Source organism: Melanerpes formicivorus, unplaced genomic scaffold (assembly GCF_026170545.1).
Source record: "Melanerpes formicivorus ecotype bairdi unplaced genomic scaffold, bMelFor1.0.p_v2 SCAF_12, whole genome shotgun sequence".
Taxonomy (NCBI): domain Eukaryota; kingdom Metazoa; phylum Chordata; class Aves; order Piciformes; family Picidae; genus Melanerpes; species Melanerpes formicivorus.
The window spans coordinates 9241669-9259645 of record NW_027142364.1 but is presented as its reverse complement, the minus strand read 5'-3'; the positions used below and the strand labels follow the sequence as shown (position 1 = coordinate 9259645).

The 17977-nt window shown below is 40.7% G+C and overlaps 1 protein-coding gene across 1 annotated transcript in view; it reads left to right on the top strand.

Annotated features, from left to right (window-relative positions):
• DNER (delta/notch like EGF repeat containing) overlaps positions 1-17977 on the top strand; it is a 91556-nt gene that overhangs the window by 14615 nt on the left and 58964 nt on the right. Inside the window, exon 2 of the mRNA XM_068145211.1 lies at positions 16134-16430. Coding sequence (XP_068001312.1) covers positions 16134-16430 — 297 coding nt within the window. The remainder of the gene's footprint in view (positions 1-16133; positions 16431-17977) is intronic.

Sequence of the window (17977 nt, the reverse complement as noted above, 5' to 3'; positions counted from 1 at the left end):
GGTTGGATGCAATGATCTCTAAGGTCTCTTCCAACCTGGTCTGGTCCGGTCCGGTTCTGTTCTGTTCTGTTCTGTTCTGTTCTGTTCTGTTCTGTTCTATTCTGTTCTGTTCTATTCTGTTCTGTTCTGTTCTATTCTATTCTATTCTATTCTATTCCACTGAAAAGTTTACAAATAATATACTAACGTGGGGCTGCTGACGTTTGAATGTAGAAAATTCATCACCGTTGTGGTGATTATCCATGTTGAATATTTGGATAGGTGCCCAACATCATATTGATAGTGCAGAAAGTATTGTGGGACAGGACTGAAGAAGCTGCCAGAAATTCTGTATAAGAAAAATCTTCAGAAGAAATTGTTTTCCAAAATCTTATCGGATGCTGTCATAAGAGGGTAATTTTAACTATTTCAGGAGGTGAATGGGTGTATGTTATTTTTATTTATTAAATTTAAAAAAAATAATTAGCATGTTGTAATATAGGATATTTTTTAAAAAAACCCTAAGTTCTATCAGCCAGGAGAAGTTAATGAGAAGTTTCATAAGCTGGTAAGTTCATGACCGGAGGCTGTTAAATGCAGTCGTCTTGTTCTTGCTCATAGAGCATGCACATTCTATTAGGGAAAGTGTGTCTTCAGTTACCCTTTCTATCACACTATCAGGATTTGATTTCTCTGACATGTGTGGGTTCATATATCTGGATCAACTAATTAACTGAATGGTCTGATAATGGCGGACCTAGCCCTCGAAGAAATATTGACCGACTTTGGCTAACGTTGGCTAGAATATTACCCCATATTAGTTCAAAAGTAGGAAGGATGTGTTTTGTGTACCTTCAGACCTCAAAAGGGAGAGTATGTAATGTTTTTATATGTGAGAACTAAATGTGACAGCAAAACTTCTGGACAGTGTTTTGCCCAACATTTTTCTGTGAGCTGACTGTTCTCTCTGGATGTCCATTTAAGACTTAAACACCAACATGTAAATACTGAAATACATTTAATGAGGTACTGACAATAACAAAGCTCACTTTTGTCTGCTTGGTTTCTCCAAGAGAAAGGAATATTTGGTTTCAAAACAGGATTTATTTTTATTTTCCCTCCTAAGCCACTGACTTTTTTTTCCCCCCCTTCTTCTGCAGACTTTTCATGGGTTACCTGAGGTAATGCTTGAGATATTTAAGATCCAAATATAGAATGGCCACAAAAGAATTGGAAATTAAGGCTAGAGTGTGTTCCCACATGTTTAATTTAACAGCTTCTCAATTTAGGGTCACATGTTTTGGATTCCAGCTAGTTAAATTTTTAGTAGTCTTTCAGGATGTAATATAAGATACAAAGCTCTTCCATTTAGGCTTTATTGTGCTAGATATTCTCAGGCATAGTAGCTGAAAAGCAAAATGTAATTTTTCCTAAGCTACCTTCAGATTGAACTTTTGAGTCATTAACTGAGCTTTAGGTTAATAATAATAATAATAAACCAGGTTGGAAGAGACCTTCAAGATCATCGTGTCCAACCCATCAACCAATCCAACCCACCCAAACAGCTAACCCATGGCACCAAGCACCCTATCAAGTCTCCTCCTGAACACCCCCAACACCACCTCCCCGGGCAGCCCATTCCAATGGGCAATCACTCTCTCTGTATAGAACTTTTTCCTAACATCCAACCTAAACCTCCCCTGGTGCAGCCTGAGACTTTGTCCTCTTGTTCTGGTGCTGGCTGCCTGGGAGAAGAGACCAACCTCTTCCTGTCTACAACTTCCCTTCAGGTAGTTGTAGAGAGCAATAAGGTCACCTCTGAGTCTCCTCCTCTCCAGGCTAAGCAACCCCAGCTCTCTCAGCCTCTACTCACAGGGCTTGTGTTCCAAACCCCTTACCAACTGCGGCGTGGCCTAACCAGTGCAGTGTACATGGGCAGAATGACCTCCCTGCTCCTGCTGGCCACACTGTTCTTGATGCAGGCCAGGATGTCATTGGCCCTCTTGGCTGCCTGGGCACACTGCAGGCTCATGTTCAGCCTACCATCGACCAGTACCCCCAGGTCCCTCTCTGCTTTCCTCTTGGATGTAGAATCTCTTCCAGGTAACAATCATCAATGAAGTGTGATTGGGCAGGATAGTTTTAGACAGACAGTATAAAATATGCTCTGAAACACTCATTTTGAGAGCTCTTCAAGGTAATTTATCTCATGATGGGGTGGTCTTTGTATAGCCTGACAAATTTAGATTAGTGCAATAATCTCCCAAATAAGGAAGGAAAAGTTAAAAAAAGGGTGGGAATGGTGCATTCTCCAGTTCAGGTGAAAAATATCTCTAAGATCATCAAGTCCAACAGTCAACCCAGCACCACCGTGGCCACTAAACTATCTCCACAACTGTCATGTTCACGTTTCCTAACACCTCTGGGGATAGTGACTGCACCACCTCCCTGGGCAGCCTGTTCCAACGCCTGACCACTCTTGCAGGGAAGAAATTTTTCCTAATAGCCAATCTAAACCTCCCCTGCCATGATTTCAGGCTGTTTGTTCTTATTCTGTCATCTGATACTAGGGAGAAGAGACCAACCTCCACCTCACTGTAGCCTCATTTCTGGGACTTGTAGAGAGCAATGAGGCCTGAGCTCAACCTCCTTAATTTTCAATGCTCTTGACATTTTCCATGCTCTCAGAATGAAAATTGCATTGTGCTTTGCTTGTTCTGCTGTGGGCCTCTAGAATATAACATCTTGTTAGAGGGTATGTCAGCTAAATCATTCACTAGCTATTTATTGGATGAGGTCTGTGTATGTTCTCTCTAGAGCTCTAGGAATTCCAGGGATTTTCTGTGACTAAACTTACTTGTTAATTTTTTTTTAACATGCCTTATGAGTTTCCCCTCTTATTCACAATGCCAACAGAAGTTACTTCCCTGCCTGTCCTTTGTAAACACATGGAGTCTGTGAGGAATGGTGCTTCTGGTTGTCTGCCTGGGCTTGATGTGATTTTTCCACGTTCATAGGAGCAGAAGAGGTTAGGACAATGCAAGTATCAATTTCAGATTTGATTTTTATTTTGCTTTGCTAAATCCTTCATCTTTCCATCTAGTAGAATTTCAGGTTTTTACCAACCTCTGTTTCCAAAGCCCTGATGAGGATAGCTCATTCCTGTCTTATTTCAAAGGAACACTATTTTTGCTTGGCTTTTGAAGGTACAAGCCCTTGCTACAGCTGTGGCTTCATTTCATCAGTTACAGCCAGTTCTGGGTGCTGCAGAATTCTGATAATGAGACTTTGCCATTTTATGTAGGTCACCGCAAGGACCTGAGAACAGAAATCAGATGACAGAAGGCAAATGGAAGGAAAATGTTAAAACCCAGTAACTATAGCTTTTAGCAGGGATGTAATTGGGTAAAACTTTTATTCCAGAAGTTTGACTCAGAGCCTCAACTCTAAGACATCAGTCTATGGCCTTCCATATCTGGAGTAAAGCTATTTTGTGGGGTTCCTAGGTTCAAGCATTTTCACCAGAGGGATGTAGGTCCTTTAAAATGCAGAGGTTCAGTGTGTATTCCCAGTAAACAACCATCAGAATCACAGTATGGTGAGGGTTGAATCAGGCCCCTGCTATAGCAGGGTCACCCAAAATAGATTGCCCAGGATCACCATGTGCATGCAGATTTGGAATCTCTCCAGAGAAGGAGACTCCACAACCTCTCTGGAAAGCTTGTTTCAGTGCTCCATCACTCTCAGAGGACAGAAGTTCTCCTCTAACTTTTGAAGACCAATGTGATGAAGTAAAACTGTGCCTAGATGGCCTAAAACACAATCAAATTAGTCAATATTTACCTGTGGAGCTGTAGCAAGTGTATAGAAAGGTAGGCAGTTCTGCTAAGGCATTCTTAAAAAATTTAGCTTTGGGTGGTAGCGGAGGAGGAGAGCGGGGGGGAGACTTTGGCCAAAATTCTATAGCAAGCTGCAGTGGAAGCTGTGTGAAATGAAGGTCTCTGAGTTACAGAAGCCTTTGTAAGAGCTCTTTACAATAAATAAAACTCCAAATAGAAAAAGCTGCAGTCCTCTTTGTGAGCAGAACAGGCAATTGTAAAATTAGTGTTTAAAAAAAACCCCAAAGTGTGCAGTGCTCTGGGTTTGCTGAGCTGGGGTAGTATGGCTTGGCCATAGGATGAGTGATGAAGACAGAGAACGTTTGCACTGCAATGGAGATAAAAAGCTGTTTCTATTTTTGGAAATAATTCTAAAATCAGCAGAGCAGGCTAAATAGTTGGAACAGCTGTGGTGAGTTTTAATAACAAGAAAAAGAAAAAAGAGAGAGGGGGAAAAAAAGGACAACTCACCACAGTATGACAGTGCTTTGTTTTGCAAGGTCATTGAAATAAGAAACCTAATAAGAATTGATTGTGAAGAGCAATAATAAATTAGCAGGCAGAATCTTCTCCATTAAATAAAAGCACAAGCACAGTTGCAGTTGGGTGTACCCTTAATTGTGACTGTAGTTCTAACTCCGTCACTCTAGTGTGCATTTTTAGTTGCAAACTGGTTGTATCACAGGACAAGAAAATATGGGTAGTTACCAACATATGGAAAGTCATTCTAAAGGAAACAGTAATTATTTTAGGCATTTACCAGATGGTTTGTCATCTAAAAACTGCTTTGCTTTGCTTTTATTTTACTGGCTTTGCAACTGAAGTGTGCACAGAAGGAGTGTATCCTAAAGAAATTTAGGATAGGATAGTGCCATGCTTCAATCTGCTTGTGGTACTCCCAGTTTCCAAATATTTATGTGGCAGATCCATATGCATGTTTGTGGGGGGAATATGGCTATATTTTAAACGGGGTAGATACCATGGCAAGAAGTTACAGGCACACCTAACAGCACCACTTGCTGTAGTTCTACTGGATTGTGAGGGAGGAGGTTTCTGAAGTTAGTTAAGATAGCTTGCCTTTTTTTTTTAGCATCATTTCAGCTATCAGTAACATTGACAATGTTTCTGCACATGACTAAAATAATTAGTCTGTGGGATGTGTTTTTATGGAATTAGAAAATATGTAAATATTTCTCTTCATGGAACCATTGAGGTTGGAAAAGACCTCTAAGATCATCAAGCCCAGCAGTCAACCCAACACAGCCATGCCCACTAAACCATTTCCCAAAATGCCATGTTTACACATTTCCTGAACACATCTAGGCCTGGTTACTCCACCACCTCCCTGGGCAGCCTGTTCCAATGCTTGACCACTCCTTCAGGAGTGGCATTTTACCTAATATCCAGTATAAACCTCTCCTGGTGCAACTTAGAGGCTATTTCCTCTTCTCCTATCACTACACTGGAGAAGAGAACAACCACCCGCATCTCATTCCAACCTCCTTTCAGGGAATTGTAGAGAGCAGTGAGAGCTCCTCTAAGCCTCCTCTTCTCCAGACTAAGCAATCCCAGATCGCTCAGTCATTCCTCACAAGACCCTCTAGACCCTTCACCAGCTTTGTTACTCCATTGTGGATGTGTACCTCTTTGCCCTCCTTGTCATGAGGGGCATAAATTGTATTCAAGGTGTGGCCTCATCAGAACTGAGTACAGGGGGAAAAACCCTGCCCCAGGCTTGTTTTTTCTACTAATCACATTGCAGGGAAGTCATAGTTCAGGCAGTATAATATTGTAAGAACTGTATGTTTTGTACATATTAATTGCATCCTATTGTAGAGTGTAGTTTTTGCTTGTAAATACAGCTTCATTTGCTTCTAACTGAGTTGGTCTGGCAAAAAGTTAATGCTGGGGGGGGGGAAATTTCAACCCACCACAACCAGAAATGGTATTTTGCTTCAGTCTGGTTTGCTTTTTGTTAACCTGTATTTTGGTCCTGGAATTCCAGGAGGCATTGATAGAGGATACATGTGAGAAACAATTAACAAAAATTGACTGGAGTTTCTCCTAATCAAATACAGGAACATTAGGATAATGAATTGGCTACTGCCAAGAGATATTGATCCTTCCAGATGAGCTTGTAATTAAGCAGCAGATCATTTGAACAGGAAGAGGAAATTGCATGGATTCGTAAACTAACAAAGCAGACTGTGTAAGGCTGCAAAGGAAGAATGCTTCTTCAGCCATTTCTGGAGACAAGAGTGGATTTTAAAGCTAAAATATAGTAAGAAAGCTTCAGGAATAACTTGTAAACCAAGTATCCTAGTGTAGCCTGCACAATGGAAAAGGGATTTTATTCACATGTAGTTGTTTTTCTAACAACTGTACTTCTTTTCTGTCATTCTCACATAGTGAAGTGGATGCATGTGTGACATCTCAGCGTCTGAACTGTTAACTGGCTTAATTGTCCATTCATTGTCAGAGGTAAACAACGAGTTGAAGAATTCCACAGTGAAATCACCTTTGAACACCATAGGAGAGTTTCTCCTGAAACAAGTCCATGGACATTTGGATGATGTCCTCCACACATTTAAATGGGTACTTAGGGATTTTTAACCCAGAGAGACAATACTGGACCAAGTGATCCTTGGATCCCTTCCTGCCTGGCATTCTTGATACTGTGAATGTTAAAACTAGAGCCAGCAAATCAAATGTTGGAGAAACCCGGACTTTGTTGTGAAGTTCAGCATGTTAGTGAATATCTGTCAAAACTGTATGCAAGATACCAGAACTGTAGATTAATTCCTAATACCCACGAGGCAGAGTAGCAGTATTTTCTAGGATATTTATTGATTTTTTTCTAATTCTGAGTCTCAATTTGGTTTTGCAACTGACACCTTTTTATTCAAGGATGCAAATGTATGCAAACAGCCATTCCTCATTAGCAGCTCAGTTCCAACGTGCATTAGATCATCCACTGGCTTAAAAAAAAAGGTGAAAACAGGAGGATCTGAAAATCTGTACTGTTTAAGGATGTAGTTGGAGTAGGTGTCCCATGATGGTAGTGCAGCTATAATGTATTTCAGCATTTATGGAGAGCTCGAAGAACTTGAACACAAAACGGTGTTAGCATGCTGGAGAGTTTCACAAGAAATCTTTTTGCAAAGTGAGCAACAGCCTGAGTTTTCCACCATAGGAGAGAGGTGGGACTAGAACATTATCAATGTTTCCATACCAAAACAAAGGTCACAACAATACTGGAAACTTTGTGCTGTGTGATGGACTTCTATATTCTTCCTACATATTTATTGTGTAAGTAAAATTAATAATCACAGAAAGGAGACTACACGAAAATTGGGGAAGGACTATTTGTAAGGGCAGTGATTTCAAACTGGAGCAGGGTCGATGCAGGTTGGACATTAGGAGGAAGCTCTTTACAATGTGGGTAGTGAAATACTGGTACAGGTTGCCCAGGGATGTGGTTCAGGCCCCATCCCTGGAGACCCTGAAGGTCAGGCTTGATGAGGGCCTGAAGCAGCCTGATCTAGTTGGAGAAACTGGGGTTTGGACAATAGGACTTTGGAGGTTCCCTTCCAACCTAATGTGTTGGGGGGTATTTTTGGTGATGGGTTTTTTTGTTTTGGTGGTGGGTTGTTGGTTTTTTGTTGTTTGTTTTTTAATTCTGTTTCTCAGAAAAGTATTTTAATTCTTAAATGTTTAATTCAAGAAGATTGTCTGTAAGGTGGAAGGCAGGTGTGTTAATGGGTAGAAGTTTGACAAGCTTGTTGGTTATCCATATTGTTTTCAATAGATATATATATTTTTTGGTCTTTTTTTTGCCTTTCAGTGGAATCTTGAAGGAACACTAAGTCAGAACAGTTTTCTGGGCATAAGGAAGCAAACCAGAAGCATACAAAGGAAGAGAGAATTATTTTCATGACTTTAAATTTTTCTTGTCCTTTTATCCTATTATCCTTTTAACTACTTATCTTAATTAAACCAATTTTGAACCAAGTGACAGAGATTGAACAGAGACTAATGACAAAATTTATACCACAAGGGGGTTGTGTTGTGTTTTACCATTTTGCAAACACAGCATTAAGAATCTTGTCCTACTCCATTGCACATTCTCTCCTCAGAGGGAATGGCAGTTGTGTAGTGTCTTAAAATATCGTGCAACCTGACCCAGTACAATATGCAGGATATAGCACAGCCTTGTACTTTTCATTGCCCATCACCAGAAGCTTCCTGCAAGTCATGCCCCTAGCAGTGGTTTCAAATTGTTACATTTATTTTCCTACCTTTATTTTATTTTAATTTTTTAACATAAATATTTGGTGAAGGTCAAGGTCAGGAATATTGATGCCAGGTGTGTGTATGTAGTTCTCAATAATTGAAATAAAAAAGTTTGACACTTGTCAAAAGATGCTCTCTCACCCTGTGATGTAAATACTTGCATGTACACACACATTGACATTTATGTTGAATTGGAGCTGCCCCCAGAGAGATACTGTTTTGTGAAATGTACTGCCCTCTTTTTGCTGTCTGTATACTCAGTGTTTGGCTGTTCAAATGATTCCTAAATCACCATCTTTCAATATACTAACAGTAGGCAAGTAGCAAGTTTAATACCGTAATGAGCCCTTAACAGAGCTAAGTTATGAGCGAGGGTATGCAAGTGCCTCACCAATGCATGTGACTTGGAGGCAATATGCTGATAATCCCAGAAATAACTTAGAATTCTTTTTATAGTAGCAGGAAATAATCCCTTCAGTTCTTGTAGCTATTTCAAAAGGAGGTTAAAGGCTTTAGACCCTAAAAACCTGATAATCTAGAGGAGAAAATACACCTCTGGAGCATCTACTGTCAGACACTCTTGTGTTACAAGTCAGTTGGGCACAGTACCTTTCTAAAGCCCTGATGCTGGCCACCAAAAATCAATGTTTTGTTACAGAAAAATAATGGAATCTTGAAAAAAAAAAACCACAGAAAACTATTAAAAGTGCAAGCATGTGTATAGAACTTGAATTAATAAAAGGTGGCTAGAGCTATCAGTAGGAAATACAATTTTGGTGCTATTGTCTTTGTATTCTAGGCAAAGCTTCCCAGCAAATCCTTACCCTCCTAATTCCTGTGAGTGATTGCCATCATGCACAGTACACTTGTGCAGAGTGGTGGTGTACAGAACCTCAGAGGCTCTGTGTCTAAACCATTAAAGGCAATCCACATAGTCTTTGAATAAAGAAGAAAAAGAGTTATATAACAGATAGGAAAAGACAGAGTGGCAAACAAATGAGGATCATTGGAATAGTTTGTTTTAACATTCTGACTACTAAGATGAAAGAACCAAAGGAAAAAGCAATTAGTGTTTCTATACCAGTATGTAGATCCAAGGTATACTGGTCTTTTCCAGTTGAAACAATCTTATGATCTTCCTGGAAAGAATATTTCTTGAATCTTGAGGTTAGAGCCTAGTTGGCTGTGCACTACTATGTTCCCCACTGACATCTCAGCTTATAATTGGATTGTGTCAGAAGGAGTTTGAGTCATTTTGGTTACCATAAATCCACATTTTTTGTGTGTCTGTTGCTGTCTCTTTTGTGGGTGCCTTTATGACACACTGTCCCACAGAGGTGGGCTTAGGACCCAATTTTTATTCCTCTAGATATTTTAGAGATAGTTTTCTCTTTGAATTTCCCTTTCAGGAAGGCATAGTCCTCCCCACTAAATACTTAAAAGTCTGTGGATACAATGAGAAGTTGTGAGAGTGATTGAGAAGCCGAAATGACAAGAAAATAATGAAACCCTGACATTAGAGAAACTGTATGGCATAGGCTAGAAAGAGAGAATTCTGAGCAATTGTTACTGTGGAAAAAAGGATCATCCAGTTTATATCAATACAAATTTTGGAAAGTCTTTTGGACCACCTGGGTAGATGTGGTTTTGAAAATTGTCCCCAGAAAGGTACTGTACTGACTGAGCAAAACAGCTCTTCCAGATGAGGTTCAAAGAAGCACTGCCTTTAAACAGAGCATATAAAGACCTATTTTATGCATCTGAAGAGTGGCTGATTCTCAAAGTTCAGGCATATGCTGCTGTTGTCATGCCTTAACAAGTTAATGCGTGTTAGCTGCCATGAAGTAACTGAGTTCACTCTTAGCCTGTCATAAAATGTGAGATAAAACGTTGTAGTTTAAACTGCTTTCACAGAGCAAAAATTGCAAGGGCAGAGAGTGTGACGATGGGAATGTGTGTCAACATGAGGGAGAGATGCTGTTTAAGCAAGGAGGAGCAGAGGAATTTGGGGCTTTTATCTCTGTTCCAAACATCGTTCAAATATTTAATCCAATTACTTCTTGTAGTAAAAGAAGTTCTTCAGGGATGAGGAACTGGATATTGATTTGACACCCTTCAGAAAGGTGCTTCGTTATGAGATAAAGGTGCTGACTTTCTGTACTGCCTCCAACCCTATCTTGAAAGAAAAAATTACTTATGATCAGAACACTGTTTAGATTCCTAATCCTAGAAGCAAGGCTCTGAGCCCTCCTCTGCTGTAATAGCCAGAGAACTAGACGCAGCTACTTCACATTTGCATCCCCTTTCATTGATTTTCTTCAGATGTCAGTTCTGCTCACTATTTTAAGTAGAATCATAGAATCATTCCAGTTGGAAAAGACCTCTAAGGTCATTGAGTCCAACTGCCGACCTAATGCTACTATGCCCATTAAACCATGTCCCAAAGAGCCATGCCCACACATTTCTTGAAAACCTCCAGGAATGGTGACTCCACCACCTCCCTGGGCAGCCTGTTCCAATGCCTGATCACTCCTGCAGGAAAAACATTTTTTTTCTGATATCCTACCTAAACCTCTCCTGGCACAATTTCAGGCTATTCTCATTCTATCACCTGATACTAAGGAACACTGACCAAACCCCACCTGGCTCCAACCTCCTTTCAGGGAGTTGTGGAGAGCAGTGAGGTACCCCTCAGTCTCTTCCAGGCTAAACCATCCTAGTACCTTCAGCTACTCCTCAAAAGACTTGCTCTCCAGATGCTTCACCAGCTTCATTGCCTGCACTTGATGTGTAAATCCCAGCGTTTGCATTAAGAAAATGTAGCTGGGTCTTGGAATTCTAATCTTGAGCCGAGATGATTAGTAGTGTTAGGTTGAAGGTTGGACTTGATGACCCTAGATGTCTTTTCCATCAGAAATAATTCAATGATTCTGTGATAACAGTTACACTGTAGGTTGGCAACACCTAGTGAGAGTAAATAGAAATGATGATGTGGTAAAAACCCTCAATTCTAATCTTTGCAGATCTATGGCTGCTTCTTAGATCCTTTCTGAGAAGCAAGTTGCCCTATCTTCAGAATGGTTATTCTGACTTCATCTCATTTTAAAAAAGCACCTCTCCTATGTATGGGTGTTGCTGAAAAAACACATTAAGGTGGCTTAATTTGTCTACTTCAAATGTAGTATTAAATCCACGATACCTAGTCTCTTTTCAATGGTGTCCTGTGATGTAACAAAGGAAAATGGACACAAACTGAAACACAGAAAGTTCCACTTTAATATGAGGAAAAACTTGCTCACTGCAAGAGTGACAGAGCCCTGGAGCAGGCTGCCCAGAGAAGCTGTGGAGTTTCCCTCTCTGGAGGCTTTCAAGAGCCATCTGGATGCATTCTTGTGTGACCTCCCCTAGTTGACCCTGCTTTGGCAGTGGAGTTGGACTCTGTGATCTCTGGAGGTCCCTTCCAACCATTCTGTGATATTTCTATGAAACATCAACCAGGACAAAGGAAAAGAAAAATCTCTATTAAGAAGTTCTAAAACCAGTCTAATAATAAAAGGTGAGGAAAAAAAAGTTAGGTACTTCTTAGTAATTATTTGTGTACATGCTTACCTCTGGCAGTACTCTGTGGTTAGTGTGAAGTAGATATTTTCCTCTTGTGATCTCAATTTATTTTTCAGTTATTTTAGTATGCTTTGAAGTAAGAATGTGCCTGGGGATAGGTGGAGTGAAGCATCTGATGTATGGTAACTTCTTGTGCAAGGCTAAGCAAGCCATTTGCTGGAGCTGTTTTTAAAATCACTCATGCTGTTTAAAATTTGCCTGTTAATGTTTGGTGGTTTATTAGCTGGATTTGGGCAGCTGTTCTTTGGTTCTCAATTAAACAGACAATTTCTTCAGGCTTCTCTTTTTTTTTCTGCTTCACTGAAGTAAAGAAAATGTTTTATATCCATTCATTACGTTCACTGGGAATTTCATTACTCTGAATATCCAGAACTCATAGAGTGAGACTGGTGGCTTGGAAGCAATCCAAAATGCTCATGGTTAACAGTGTTTCAATGTTTTAAATTATCTGATAAAGGTTGCACTTCTTTATTAGATTTATTGATGTTTTGGCTGGTGAGTTGGGGCATTCAGTGGAGTTGTTAAAGGAAAGCAGTAAATATTTACATCTAGAAAGAAGTTGCTTAGGATCACAGAATACCAGGTTGGAAAGGATCCCAAGGATTATCTGGCCCAACCTTTCTAGGTAATAGTCTACTTGAAATGAGGTGGCCCAGCACCTTGTCAAGCTGAGTCTTAAAACTGCCCAATGTAGAGGAATCCACTGATTCCCTTGGAAGATGAGTGCAATGTCTAACAGTAGTTTCAGTATGATAAAGTTCTTGGCATTAGTCTCATAAATCTTAATTCCAGTTTTATGTTGCAGCTTGTAGTTAGTTTCTAATAACTGAAATGGATCTTGCTGTCATATTAGTGTTTTCTGTGGTACATTTTGTACTGCTGACATTGTTTTGAGTGATGGGAAAGAAAGCCCTGATTGCTGTGGCTGCCAGGACCTCTATATGAAGTATTTAATGTTACTTTGTGGACTGTCCATTCTGTAAAGTCACTGATACCCAGGACTAGCACAGGGGTACTTTATTTGTATGAAATAGCACTATATTGGCACTTTTTTTTAAATCTAACAAACTCTGACATTCAGATTCCTGTATGGAGTGGCTGGTATCTACCAAGGTATGGAGGTCACTGCACCCTGTCAGAAAGTGTTTCACTATGACATAGTATCATAGTATCATTCAGGGTTGGAAGGGACCACAAGGATCATCTAGTTCCAGCCCCCCTGCCATGGGCAGGGACACCCCACACTAGATCAGGCTGGCCAGAGCCTCATCCAGCCTGGGCTTAAACACCTCCAGGGATGGGGCCTCGACCACCTCCCTGGACAACCCATTCCAGGGTTTCACCACTCTCATGGTGAAGAACCTCCTCCTCACATCTAGCCTGAATCTCCCCACCTCCAGCTTCATTCCATTCCCCCTAGTCCTATCACTACCTGAGATCCTGAGAAGTCCTTCCCCAGCCTTCCTGTAGGCCCCCTTCAGATACTGGAAGGCCACAATGAGGTCACCTCGGAGCCTTCTCTTCTGCAGACTGAACAGCCCCAACTCCTTCAGTCTGCCCTCATAGGAGAGGTGCTCCAGCCCTCTGATCATCCTTGTGGCCCTTCTCTGGACACGTTCCAGCACCTCCACATCCCTCTTGTAATAGGGGCTCCAGAACATAGTACTAGTTCTCCACATGTGGTACAATAATTGCTTTCCAAAAGTATCCTTGTAGAATAAAATCATTAAGATTGGAAAAGACCTCTAAGATTGTGAAGTGCAACCTTCTACCTGCCCCCTCCGTGACCACTAGACCATGTCCTGGAGTGCCACATTGTGGTGGTTTAGGCTGGGTGCTGGCCCGGATGCCCCTGCACAGACCACACCTGGGAGGTCCCAAAAGGGCCCAGCCCACTGGGTGGTCACAGCAAACCAGGTATTTCACCCACAGTCCTCCGCTCCTCTATAACACATCCGCACGGGGTCCCTACTTTCCCTTTCGCCTCCCGCCAGTGCCTAGGTAAAATGGTGTGAGCTGCCTCCCTTGGGCCTGCCCAGGTGCAAGGCTGGGGAGTGGGGAGGGAGAAAGAGCCCTGGGGGGGGTTTGGGTGTACCCCCAGGTGGGGATGGGATGCTCTTGGGTATGTTCTGGGATCTCTCTCTTTTGTCACGGTGCCTGTGGTACTCTGTAAAACTCTCATTGTTGTTGTTGTTTGTTTACCCATTTAAACTTTCCACCATTTTTTGCAATCCCTTTGTCTGAGTTGTTATTTTTGCCCGTGGTGGGAGAAATTGGCCTCCGAAACCACAACACACATCTAATTTATTTTTTAACACCTCCAGGGATGATGACTCCACCATGTCCCTGGGCAGCCTGTTCCAATGCTTGACCACTCTCTCAGGAAAGAAATTCTTCCTAGTATCCAACCTAAACCTCCCCTGGCACAGTCTGAGGCCATTACCTCTTGTCCTGTCCTGTCAGTTACTTGGGAGAAGAGGCCAACACTGACCTCACTCCAACCTCCTTTCAGGTAGCTGTAGAGACCAATAAGGTCTCCTTTCAGCCTCTTCTTCAGGCTGAACAACCCCAAACACATACAGAAAAATATCTTACAAGTCTGTAAACACATAGAGAAAAATTATTGCAGGAAGCTTTTCAGTAACAGCCATTTAAGGTGGAGATAGGTACCCGTGGGCACTACAGGGCTGATACTGGGTAATTTTTGTGTTCTTGTGACACAAAAACATCATTCATCCTGACTCTCACAACTAGAGTGAATTAGTCACTCTTTATGTTTATAGTCATAGGATCATTTCATTTGGAAGAGACCTCTAAAGACCATTGAGTCCAACCTTCAGCCTAAGACTATCATGACCATTAAACCATGTCCCAAAGTGCCATATCCACACATTTCCTGAACAACTCCACCACTTCCCTGGGCAGCCTGTTCCAATGCTTGACCACTTTTTCAGTAACAACATTTTTCCTAATACCTTATCTAAATCTTCCCTGTTTAGTTACGGTTGGAGAATTAATCTGTTCTTCACTTGACTTGTTTTCAAGCAGATCTTGTTTTGATATAGTGTCTTTAGTGTCTTTTGTGGGTTAAGTAGAAAAGATAATAGAATTAAAGATTTTTTTTCCTTAAATTTAAAGAATCTTTGAAGGGTATTTCTCTGACTACTTCTGCTTGTCTGAGAAAGGAGGAAACCTGAATAGCAACAGAAGAAAATGTGAAAGAAAGAATAGGAAACACACTTGAATGTCCATAGGGTACAGATTTAGTGTTACTGTACAGGAATCTATTTATTATTTTCATCTGTGTTTCACTGCTTGAGAGTTCCTATCTGCACCTGTCTCTGTGCTTCCCATCCTGAAAAAATTTTGCTTTCTAACCAGACAATACAGGCAGTTTCTTTTACACTTAAGAAAGAGACAGACATGAGGTCCAACTGCTCTCGGGTCACACAGAATGTCTCTGGGAGAGCCAGAAATTGAACTGATTCTGTGATGGTGAAGTCCCACTGAGGCAAAACCCAGTCTTTTCTGAAGGCAGAATAAAATGCATTTTTTTCATATGGTTATCTCAGTGCTTTTTCCAGGGACACTTTTTGGAACATCTGAGGCATTTTTTTCTGTTTCAATTCATCCTATTTTCTTGTATTTAGTTTTCAACTTGCTTTAATATTGAACATGTGGTCGAACGGGGATTTAAAACCTTACTGTATTAAAACCAAACTGATAATAGCTTAGACTGCAGATTTTAATAATTTCTTTCTGAAGTATTCAAAAGCTGAGAATTGTTAGTGCATTGTGCATAACTTGAAATTGCTGTGTCTGATAACCTTTTCTCTGCTGGTGACACATGGTGGATATTCCCATGATCTCTTCCTGGAGAGCAGTTGCCTGCTCTTTATTGGGGAATTTCTTCAGCAGTGTGGATGCAAAGCCAGTTTTACTCATGTTTAAATTTTCCCCTAAGATCTGTTTTTACCAGAACACATGAAGAAAGTAGGTAAATGCCAACCATCTAAAGACACTTTACATACTTGAAAACCACATTTTACTGGGAAAATTGTCTCAGGGATCCATTAAAGAGTTAGAAGCTTTTGGACTATGTCAACTTTTAATATCTGAAGACTGTTTTGGGGGTTGTGAGTGGCTCTGGACGTATGTAAAACACCAGCCTTTGACATTGTGGCAGAACTTGGCTTTGTTAACAAGTTGAAATTCACTATGTAAAATCCATTTAAACAATCATAAATATATTTGGAAGATAAACACAGGAGGGGAAAAAACAATCCTGTTTTATGGTCTGTGTAAAGCTCAGAGACAAATCCTTTATGTGCAGTAACTGACCAAATGATATGTTTCTCCCAGTTTGTTTCAGATCCTTGTGCCAGCAACCCCTGTCACCATGGTAACTGCAGTGCTAGTGGTGATGGCTACCTCTGTCTCTGTAATGAAGGCTATGAGGGAACACACTGTGAACGCTCATTTCAAAGTCTTCCAGGCCCTGAACAGGCAGAGCTGACGTCACCACAACAGAGCAGACCAGTCTCATCCACCTTGGAACCTGACATTGTTCTTCCACGTTCAAGAGCAACTGTGACATTACCTACATGGCAACCAAAAGCAGGACAGAAAGTTGTAGATCTGAAATGGGATGAAACAGAGGTGAGAATGTTATGTCTAAACAAAAATGCGTAGAAAAGAACTTACATTGTTGTGTTGTCATTTGTGCATGATTTCATGTGTGTCTGCATGAGAGGACTGAAGATTTAACCTCTGTCCTCTACTTGTTAAAAGTAATGGGCTTACTTTGGCCAACATGTTGTATTGAATATTTCTTTGACATCATAATTCATGGAATGGTTTGGGTTGGAAGGGACCTTAAAGATCATCTAGTTCCAACCCTCCTGCCATGGGCAGGGACCCTTCCCACTAGACCAGGTTGCTCAAGGCCTTGTCTAATCAGACCTTGAGCACCTCCAGGGAGGGGAAATCTGCAACCTCCCCGTGCAACCTGTTCCAATGTCTGACCACCCTTTGGTTTTAAGAATTTCTTCCTAGCATCCAGTCTAAGTCTTCCCTCTTCCACCTTAGAGCCATTCCCTCTCATCCTGTCACTACAAGCCCTCGTTAAAAGTCATCCATCCATCTGATGCCCAAAGAAGTTTATTCACTTTGTGCAAAGCTGTTGCCTGTTCTTTCTCCCAGTCATTTGTATGACACTTAACAGCAAAGAAATGTAGGAAAATCACCAGGTTAATGCAATACCTTTTTTAGCTATTTGCAATTCTAGTTGTATGTTGTTTTGAGAAACGTCCCCCTGCAGTGTTAAGAAAACATAGCTATTTGAGGATTAAAAGTGGTGGTCAATGCAGCACACAACTCTAGAGATGCAATTTTGTTGTCTCTTAGTCAAATGACAAACTGAACATTGGGCAAAATCACAACTGGAAAGCATGCAACATATGACCCTTAAGAAATGTGATCTTTGCTTTCTATTGTATTTGATGCTTATTGGTAATTCCTAGATGCCTTGCATGGACACAAATAGCTGTAAAAAGAATAGAAACCCAGCAAGCTTCACTAAATTATCCTTAAATATTAATCTTTGTGTGTGAAAACTAAGTATAGATAGAAAGTGTGCTTGCTCACAAACAAAGAATTATTTATCTCTTAATAACCTTTTAATGGATTAAGATCATTCTATCACATGACCATCCTCCTCCCTTCTTCTCTGAAGTCCAGCACTGCAAGGATGATTTGTAGTTGTCTTCATTGTTATTCTCTTACTTGGAGGTGCAAGACCCCTACTTCTGCATATGCTATTTCTACAACAGTTGGTACTAGGCATCTCCAACATGGTCCAGAGATCACCTACCTATAATATTACTACATATATGCATAAAGCATCCCAACAAACACTCTGCATAGAAGTGAATATCTGTTTTGGGGGTAATGGTAGTGCCTCTTTCCTGTTGTTTTGTTTGGGTGAACTTAATACCAAGCACCTAGGAGTAATGAAACTTGTTGCTGAGGAAATGCTATAATTATAGATAGGCAAAGAATTAATTGCTTTGTAAAGTCATTTCACTTGAGTTTATTGGGGAATAAATAGATAGAAAGTCAGCTGTATGAGTTTTTGAAGTGTTTCAAGGAGTGTGATCCTTTAGAGGTGTTTTCATATGCTACATATTGAGAAAGTGAACAGGCAT